Source organism: Triticum dicoccoides, chromosome 3B, assembly GCF_002162155.2.
Source record: "Triticum dicoccoides isolate Atlit2015 ecotype Zavitan chromosome 3B, WEW_v2.0, whole genome shotgun sequence".
Taxonomy (NCBI): domain Eukaryota; kingdom Viridiplantae; phylum Streptophyta; class Magnoliopsida; order Poales; family Poaceae; genus Triticum; species Triticum dicoccoides.
In genome coordinates, this window is record NC_041385.1 from 691,053,837 (window position 1) to 691,063,481 (window position 9,645).

The 9,645-nt window shown below is 45.7% G+C and overlaps 2 protein-coding genes across 2 annotated transcripts; one reads left to right on the top strand and one right to left on the bottom strand.

Moving 5' to 3' along the window:
- The first annotated feature begins 2,545 nt into the window (after positions 1–2,545).
- Positions 2,546–4,056, top strand: LOC119277892 (RHOMBOID-like protein 13). The gene has a single exon (XM_037559240.1). It carries the CDS (start codon positions 2,903–2,905, stop codon positions 3,725–3,727), a length of 825 nt encoding a protein of 274 aa, XP_037415137.1. The 5' UTR covers positions 2,546–2,902; the 3' UTR covers positions 3,728–4,056.
- Positions 4,057–4,874: 818 nt separating this feature from the next.
- Positions 4,875–9,034, bottom strand: LOC119277894 (calreticulin-3-like). Its single transcript, XM_037559241.1, has 14 exons — positions 8,854–9,034; positions 8,185–8,292; positions 7,856–8,048; positions 7,287–7,545; positions 7,162–7,218; positions 7,028–7,075; positions 6,617–6,703; positions 6,474–6,531; positions 6,300–6,367; positions 6,094–6,189; positions 5,959–6,015; positions 5,748–5,843; positions 5,307–5,336; positions 4,875–5,213 (listed from the first exon to the last, which is right to left on the bottom strand). The coding sequence occupies exons 1-14, from the start codon at positions 8,963–8,965 to the stop codon at positions 5,202–5,204; spliced, it is 1,281 nt and encodes a 426-aa protein (XP_037415138.1). The 5' UTR covers positions 8,966–9,034; the 3' UTR covers positions 4,875–5,201.
- Positions 9,035–9,645: the final 611 nt, after the last annotated feature.

A 9,645-nucleotide genomic window follows, 5' to 3' on the forward strand; every position in this document is an offset into this window, starting at 1 on the left:
CACTGCCTCCGCCTCTGCTTCAGAAACAATACGTACGTGCAAGCTAGCACACGCAAATAGCTTGATTGATTTTCAAGTAGCAGCAAGGTACGTGCAAGCTAGCAGGCTGGCAGCTTAATTGATTCTGGCCTAACTCTTGCGTAGACGCAAGTACGCGACTAGCTTCTGATCGATCGATCTGATCGTCTCTCGAAACGTAGCGACTTCTTTCATTGGAACGAACGCGAAACAAATAGATGGATTGCAACAGGCTATCTGGTGCAACTCGCCGGCCGGCGAGTACATACGTGCACGGCTATAGTGCATGTATTGTTAGCTAGGTACTGTACATCAATTAAGCTGCCAACTTGGCTGCTTTGTTGAGGCTAGATTGCAGGTACATGCTCAGCTCCAACACATCGAGGTGATTAGATGCATGTGTGCATGTAAATAATTTGGTCACATACAACAGTAGGGGTAAAATAGTTTTTTTGGGTTAAACTTAATACCGTTACAGGTCAAATTTGACGGAAGTGTCACATAAGGAACAAAATAAAGTTTGAGTGTCAGAAAAGGAAAAATGCAAAAATTTGGGCCAAAAAAGGAAATTAATTTTAAGAATGGGCCAAATAAGGAATTCTCTCTCCGATCTTTGTCTTGCCTTGTGTTGTTAGAGAAACCTGACTCGTTCTTTTGGATGTTATTGTTACAGGAGTTAAGAGCATATATAAAGAAAATAAATGAAAAACCCGGAAGCCAAGCCAAATGGAAGTTTGTTATGCTCAAGGGCCACCTGGAGCAGAAATGGTTTGCTCTACATGGTGTGATAATCTATCTTATCTTGGTTTGTTTTTCAGAGAAATCCCTATTTAATTGGTCACCCACCCCACGAGTGAACATATATTAAATATATACCAAAATGTATATAGAAAACTAGTGCAACCCGAGAGAAAACAAAGAACCAATGAAAAACATGAAAGAAATATACAAATTAGAACAAAAACGAATCAAAAGGAAAAAACAGGAAAAATTAATAAAGCCAAAGAAAAAGAAAGAAAGGAAAAAACAATGAAAACAGAGAAGATGACTAAGAAAAATCAATGAAAAAGAAAGAAAGAAAACTAAAACAAAATACCTAAAAAAACCAATGAAAAAACGACTCATTTACCCTCAAGTAGGTCGCGCTCTAGTATTTACCACGAATCTGATTGTAACTCAGTGGCATGCATCGTTCCCTTTCATCCAGGAATCCTTGTTCCTTAGCCCTTTTTTCAGAACCCCTTAAGCCTTTTTTTCCTTTTCCCCTTTGTTTTATATAGGTGAGCTAATGGGCCGGTCCAGTTTCTTGTGCTAGGTGGTATTCCCTTCAGTGAGAGCATCTTTCATATGCTGCTTAAGGCGAGATATAGCTCTCGTGCACATGTTGTGCTGAACTTGTTAGCATGGTTTGTTTCGTCGATGGTTGTGTAATTCCAGCATGCTTAAGAGTGGGCCTGGACGGGCTCGCCCAGATGGCTAGGTTCGAGACAAACCTAGCCAACTGAGTCGTGCCTGGCAGGCCGACCCGTTAGCACACATGCCTGGCCTGGGCTGGCCCAACACGTGGTTAATCGGGTCGTGCCTGGCACGTGGCCCACCTACGGCCGTGCCTGGGCACGCGTGCCGGCCCGACACGACCCGTCAGTTTTTTAATTTTTTATAGGCTAATAGGAAGCCCAATAGGCCAAATAATATGTGGGCTGACGGCTAGATGTGCCGATGAGCCGCCCCTTTTAATATTAGTGTCGTGCCTGGACCAGGTAAGGCAGCATGCATGCCTGCCCGCATGGCTTTGTGTAGTTCGCGTGCCTAGTTGGGTCGTGTCGTGCCAGACCCGTATAACCCACACCCAGCCAGGCCGACCCATCTAGGTTTGATCCGGGAGATGCTGCTAATTTTGCATTATAGTCCTATATCAGTTGTGAAACAACATTGTTCGTTCTGAATAGTCGGGGAGGCGTCACCGAGGTATGTTGGCATCTCCCTCACTCGCTCCTAGGATTGGTTGTGGTCTTCGAGCGAAAGCCTGGTTGTGGTCTTCGAGCGAAAGCCTAGGTTCGGAGTTGAACCGGCATGATGGCATTGTTCTTAACATCGCTACTTTGAGTCTTGAGGCCCCATGTTGCTCTACTTTCAGTGCTCGCCGTTGTCCAAGGTGATCTTCAGTGGCGCTATATACGTCATCATCGACGAGTCCAAGACGGTTGCTTTAGTGGACTGGCCAAGTCCCGCCATCTACTTCCCACCTCCTTTTCGGCATCAAGGGTGGATGATGCGTCGACAAGGAAAGTCTATCTGAATTGGTGTGCTCTTTGGAGGTGGCCGGCATTGATCGAGACGCGACAATGGTGCTCGGTTTTGGACAAGCTCTTTTTTTGCTTTTGCTTTGTAGTTGTGTTACTCAAGGTGGTCTTGTCTTTCGGTCGGAGGTTCATAATAAGTTATAGTCTTCTTGCACTTGAAATTCTGTCTTCTAAAGATAAAAATATGATACACATTTGCGTACTCTTGAAAAAAAAAGGTTGCAAAAAAGAAAAGGAAAATCCCCGAGTCGAACTCGAACAGTCTAGGGCATTGGACTCCCACCCACGCTTCAGAAGCGGCTCGAACGAATCCCCTCCGGAATCCCAAGGTCAGAGCCACCGATCCATCGCCAAACCCCTCAATCATCTCAATTCGACCGCGGAACCCTAGATTTCCGCCAGAGATCCGTCCATCAGGCCAGCCACTGATCCCCTCCTCGATCAGCGAGTACCAAATCCGCCCCCTTTTGGAGGGGAGGCGCTGCCCCCGATCTACAAATTCCAGCAGACAGAGCATCGTCGATCTTCGTCAACCGATCGAGGGCCGCAATCTGGGTGAAGAAGAAGCTAGGTCCGGCGACATGGGGAGGCCTCTGATGTACGAGATAGTGGAGAAGCCGGCGAGCAGCGGCGTGATAGCCGTCTGCTCCCTCATCTGGTTCCTCATCCAGAAGAGGGGCATCGGGTACGCGGACGTGGGGCTGAGCTACGAGGCGGCCGTGGAGGGCGGGCAGCACTGGCGGCTCATCACCGCCGCCTTCTCGCACGTCAGCGTGGTGCACCTGGTGTTCAACATGAGCGCGCTGTGGAGCCTCGGCGCCGTCGAGCAGCTGGGGCAGGCCGCCGGGCTCGGCGTGCAGTACTACCTGCACTACACCCTTGTCCTCGTGGTGCTGTCCGGGCTGCTGGTTCTCGGGATCTACCACGTGATGATCCGGAGGTTCAAGGTGGACTACTTCCGGAGGGTGACCGCCGTCGGCTACTCGTGCGTCGTCTTCGGGTGGATGACAATTCTGGCCGCGAAGCAGCCGTCGTCCAAGCTCAACCTCTTTGGGGTCCTCTCGCTGCCCATCAGCTTCGCGCCCTTTGAATCGCTCATATTCACGTCAATCATGGTTCCCCAGGCGAGCTTCATCGGCCACCTGTCCGGGATCATCGTTGGGTACTCGATCGCCTGGGGTTTGATTCATGGGATGAATAACTACTGGGCCGTCACATTGCTTGGGTGGATTGTGCTTGTCTTCGTCTTGAGCTTGAAGCGCACAGGGTCTTTGGAGATGAGGTTTATCGAGATTGAGCCAGTTACGGATCCCTCGTTGCCATCTGTTGGTTTGGTCGCCTCCAGAAATGGCAGGGCTCTGCAAATGGATATGTTGCCCGGAAGAGGAGTTGCAGATTTTGTATGACCTTCCTTCAGTGTGGAAGAGCTGCTCACCGAAATGTTTGATAGGTCTTGTTTCAGCTTGTAAAATTGTATCATGTTGACACAACCCAATACTTTCAGTTTTGAGAATCTAGTGTTATGGGTTTCTTTCATCAGATGTGAAAGTTCTTTTATCTCAACTTCCAGATGCATGTTCATTTCGAACAGAAAGGAATCCTTTTTGTGAAGTAGCATGTAAAAGAATGGGAATCATGTAGGAAAAGGACAACTGAATGTTTGTGCTGTACATATCAGATTGTTTCCATCCTAATGTGTAGATTCAAGTTATAAACCAAGATATTACTTTTCATATGGATGACATAGGTTGGATGAAGAACTGGTATGTTCATTCTATTTGTTTCGAAGTTCGGATAGTGAATCGAGGCCAGTACAAGTGTAGGACAGTATTGTTCTGCCAGCCATTGCCATTTTTGTGTTTTGAAGTGCGGATATGTTTTGTTTCAGAATTAAAACCATACCATGTTGACACAATGCTATACTTTCAGTTTTGGAAACCTGGTGGTATGTGCTTCTTTGGTCATCTCAGATGTGAAGGGAGTTCTCTTACCTCGACTTGTAGATGCATGTTCATTTCGAACAGAAGGGGATCTTTTTATGGAGGATATCATGTAAAGGAATGAGAAGCATGTAGAAAAGAACAACTGAATTTGTGCTGTGCATATCAGATTGTTTCTATTCTAATCTGTAGACTCAAGCCATAAATTAAGATGTTGCTTTTCATATGTGGATGATATAGCTTGGATGAAGAACTGATATGCTCCTTCTATTTGTCTTGAAGTACGCATAGTGAATTGTTGCCAGTACAGGTATACAGCAGACTTGTTCTGCCATACACTGCTGAGTCGCCTTGCCCCTTTTGCATCAATGTGTTTAGACGGTTCTGATGCTATTCTGGTATACCAATCAATTAATCAAGGAAGTTCCAAGTGTAGATATGTATGAACTTATAGTGCATGAAAGAAACGCTAATATATGCTTCTCCTGGATGCATGCTTTCTTTTCACTACCTGGGAAGCTAAATTCTAGCAGGCGTTTGTGTATGCTGATTACAGGAGCAACATAAAAAATTTCATGCAAATCGAGTGAGAACTCGTCAGCAACAGCAGCTGTTTGTGTTATGCAATAAATATGGAACCTCTTTATTATATCAGCAAAGGTAATGTTCTGAGTTTACAAAAAGGAAGTACATCACCGACCATGTACACTACACACACAACATCGCATTTCAGGGCCAAGGCCAAGATTTTTTACTTTCCAGGATAAGTGGAATTGTCTGTCCTGCTGTTACATAGGAATGATCTTCGTGGTCAATTCAATCAGTTTCCCTCACACGAGACAAGAAACACTTCAATTATCATTTATTTGAAGCAACTATAACACAATGTCTGTGTCAAAACCCAGTTTCTCCTTGGAAGAATTGAAGATTTTGGGGGGCTTCAAAGCTCATCCTGAACAAGAAACCAAGAATGTTATAAGCCACATGTTATCTAAATCACGAGTTAGAATTATTAAATGAAAGAATGAGATGCTTCACAACTTACATGGTAGTCATCCCAGTGATCTCTGTTGCGCTGAAACACAAGACAAAAAGGATGTCAGTAAATTATGCATTCATTTGTATATGATGTCTTACACAGTCACAGTTTCACTGTATGATACATTTGTATATGACACTACAGCACAAGGCAACACACCACAGCTTCCCAAGATTACCAGAATTAGAACATGTTCAATTATACTCCCTCTGTCTCAAAATATCTTTTTTCCCCTGTATTTTGAGACAGAGGGAGTACTTGTTTACCATATAGCAATGTCTCAAGGACTTGGGTTTTGTAATATGTCGATAGATTCCTCAGTCAATAGGTGTGTTAAGGGAATCAGCAAATAAGACTTCAAAAAGTTCTAGGGTGGTAGTCAGAAGTTGATACTTCAAAGAGTTCTAGGGTGGCTTCAGGAAGAAAGCGAACGGTATGTCAGCTTACTCTTTTGTATCTGTCCTTGTAATGGTCCCTACCACGGTGTCGATCACCCCTCTCTCTCCTCCGTCGCTCTCCTTCCTCCCTTGCTTGTTGAGCTTCCTGTACACAAGCAGTTATGTTTAGCTTCTTTCACAACGACAGTAATTCTTTTGCGGTTCTGCCTCAAGGACATAAAAAAAATGGCCCATAACAATTCCTAATTGAAGATTTTAACCTTATCTTCTCTAGCTTTCCTCTCCTTTTCAGCTTCTTCAAAAGCCTCCTTTTCAGCCTATAATATACAGAAAGGTAAGATACTGCTTATGGGATATCAGCAGCATGGGTTAATTCAGTAAACATGTGCGGTTACCTCCTTATTTGCACCCCATGTTTCATCGGCAACCTGTTTTGCATATTCCGGGTCATCGCAAATGAGAATGTTGTCAAATACTGAGCCGGCTTTTACCTGCACACGAGTAAGCTCCAAGTCAACATCAAATGTACTTCATTCAGAACAATCTATAATTATGATGAAACATGTATCTCCAGAAGACTACTATATGTAACTTATGGTACCTGCCAAACTTCAATTCCAATATACTTCAGAGGTTTCAGTGCATATAAATCTGGATCATCCTCAAACTCTGCAAAAGTGCAACAGTTCATGGTAAAAGCCTGTTTGAAAGTTTGACAAGAGGTCCACTTCAAAATCAAGTGTCGAGTCCAATACCAGTTTTCCTATTTGCTTACCTGGATTATCAATCCATGGGATCTTCCATTTACCCTTGTAGTTAGGGTTCTTAATTTTCTGTAGGCAGAAGATGTGAGAACATGAAGTCTAGCAAAGAAATAAAGTAGCTATGAACAACTGATGGACAAGCAACAAGACAAACCTTGCGCTTCCACTGTCCTTTGTATGCTGGATTCGGTATCCTTCTAGGTTTCCATATGCCATCATCATCATCGTCCCATGTGTCGGGCTGATTAACACAACATGCATATATTTGTCATCATTTGGTGTTCTTAGTTGTACCGAGCTTCATTGTAAGAATGTTTCTTTAGATGTGCTAGGACATCCACAGTTTATGTGATGGTAACTATAGAATGCTTCAAATGCAAAACATTTGCAGCAAGACCAAATATGCAGAGCCAAATAAGTGGTTAAATGGGTCAAGTTCATGCTAATAAATTAGAACTGAATGATGCATTACCAAATAAGTCAAAACAATTTATAATATGGAATATGAAGTGCAGTGACTTAATGTTTGATGTCTTGAGTTTCATTAAGATAGGAAGTTTCATACCTTTTTATCCTTTGGGTCAGGAATCTCTCTTGGAATAGAATCATATCCCTGGCCAAGGTAGATGAGCCGTTACAAAACAATTTGATACACTGTAAAATAATCAAATTCACATAATAATGTATGGGCATACAAACCTCAGGTTTAACCGCATCTGGATCCTCAATGTACTCTCTGTCATCCCAATCCTTAGGCTGCAAAAATGCATGTATGTTAGATGATTCTCTCATTGTAACGTTTCTAGTTGTAAAAAGTGAGCTACCTTTTTGGCACCAACATCCTTAATTTTACGAGGAGGCAAGATGTCCCAATCAGTGTACATGCTCCCAGATTCTCTTTCACGGTTATCAACAAGTAAACTATAAGATGCGTCGGGCCTAAGAATGAATGTGTAAACATGCGTCAGCCTGTCGGTTTCGCATTGTAGATCTTTCTTGATAGGGTAGTTCTGCCCCTGGTAAGAGAGTATAAGATGCAGCTTCTTTGTTTGAGTCCCACATATATCTGGCCCAAACATCAAGCTGCGTAAGAGAACACGAGAAAGCTATCAGCATAACTCGGCAGTAGACTAGTAAAACTGAACAAATAAGCAGTTTATATTTATTCATTTCGCCTTAACCATGGATGGACATTCGCAAGACATAGCATCTTAGGTGGACTTATACTATAATATAACAAATTACATGAGACAGACCTTTGCTCATCAACTATACTACATTCAAATCACATGCTCAAAACAGTGACAGGGTCTGCTTAGGAGCTTACTAACAGCAATGGTGGATCATTGTAAGAACAGGAAATTCAACGGGCAAGAAGTAGGCAATAACATACCTGTATGGAGTGTCTCCGCTATATTTCTTCTGGTTGACATAACCAGACATTAGCTTAATATAGCCGCCACCACATTCAATTTCCTGCTCAAACTTTATGGAATACTGGACCACCAATGTTCGGCCCTTGTTACTGAACTCCGGTATCTTGGCTGAGATAGCAAAATGCCTAGCATCTATTGTTGTTTGAATGCCTAGAACACGTGAATAAAACAAAAGGATCAGACAGCATCCAGAATTAAGCTGTCCTAAGCAAGAGTTTGTTTGACTTGCGACCAAAACATCATCATCCTCAATTAAACAAGAAGTATGAGGGATGGGAAAGCAAACCTTTGTCATCAGGATCTCCGGAATATTTTCCTGCCGTGTGCTTGAATGTACCGGCTTTCCCTTCGCTCCTTTTCCAATCGGATTTCACCCACCGAGTCTCCCAACCATCTGAAACATACAACCATATGAGACAACTAGAAACCAGCAGTGACTTAATCAAACTCATGTATTGGACAAGGCATCGCAGCTAAGTCAAGCAAACCACCAGGCCATGTCAGCAATTCACTGGCCACTCCCATCACACTGATGCTCCCCATGAACACAGACATCAGTTCAACTTAAATACCCAATCCCACACTTCCCACCCAGTGTCAAGGCTGAGGGAACTAGTTACTTCAACAGGAAACATCACTACATCACTCACCTCCAACCACTCAATTCCTTGCTCGGATCTTCAAAGGAAGTCAACATCCTTTGTGAACCGAAAAACCATGAACAGGGGAAGCAGAAATTCCCAAGGGCATGAACAAAATACAGGTCAATCCAGGGGGGCGACACAGAAACTTTTCAGGCGCCCATCAATCACTCGCCCAAAATGGAATTTGGGAGCAGCGAATCCAATCCAATTCGCAAGGACCAGCACAGAAATAGCAGCAGGTACATACAGGTGCGATAGGGAGCATGCAAGCAGCAAGTCTAGGCTGAGCTGGGAAGTGGGAGCAGTACTACCTTCGAATCGCTCCTCGAAGATGACCTCCCCGGAGGCGAGCAGGAGCAGCGACGAGAGCGCGAGGAGGCGGTGCAGGAGCTGGCGGTCGCCCCGCCGGCGGCTGCTACCCATCGCCGGTGGCTCACCGGAGAAGAGGAGTAGGTAGTGGCTACCAGCCGAGCTGCTGCGTCTGCTGGGCTTTCCAGTGCCAAGGGAATATTTGTAGCGCGCGGGGCGCCGCAACAGCCCGCGGATGTGGCGCTTATTCACGGTATTGCCCCTCCGGCCCGACCAACCAAGTGATCGGGTGCTGGGAGCGCGGTGGCATCCTTGTAAATTCGTGACGACCGGGGGCTGTTTGCGGGGGCGAGTGGGGGTGTGGACCGGAGCGGCGCGGCCTTCCCCGTCCCGGGTCGCCAGCGGACGCCGGCGACGACCCGTCAAAGTCCACGGTGGTGGACCCGCGACCGCGAGGGTGGGACGTCCCCACCTGGGCGCCGGCCCCACTTTTTAATGCGGTTAGCAAATGAAGCTCGGCCAAGCCACGGTGCCAGCCAATGGAGGACCGCCACGTCGTCGCACTGACGTGTTTCGCGCTTTTGTCGACGTGCTGCTGCTGCTCCGCCGGACCGGAGACGCTCGTCGTCGGCCGTGCTGGCGCCGCCACCGGTCGTCGCGGCTCGTGGTGCTACTGGACTAGGCATGCGTAGCTGTAGAATTCCACCGCGGTTCTGCGCCGTGTCTTTGGGCCAAGCTTCTGGTCCACAAGCGCGACGTCGACCGACCGAGCCGATTGGCCCGGAACGGGTCGC

Coding starts and splice junctions, on each gene's coding strand:
- LOC119277892 (XM_037559240.1), top strand. CDS start 2,903: ATGGGGAGGCCTCTGATGTACGAGATAGTGGAGAAGCCGGCGAGCAGC.
- LOC119277894 (XM_037559241.1), bottom strand. CDS start 8,965: ATGGGTAGCAGCCGCCGGCGGGGCGACCGCCAGCTCCTGCACCGCCTC. Junction 7,219..7,286: donor AGGATGTTGGTGCCAAAAAG/GTAGCTCACTTT, acceptor GCATTTTTGCAG/CCTAAGGATTGGGATGACAG. Junction 6,532..6,616: donor AAGGACAGTGGAAGCGCAAG/GTTTGTCTTGTT, acceptor TTCTGCCTACAG/AAAATTAAGAACCCTAACTA.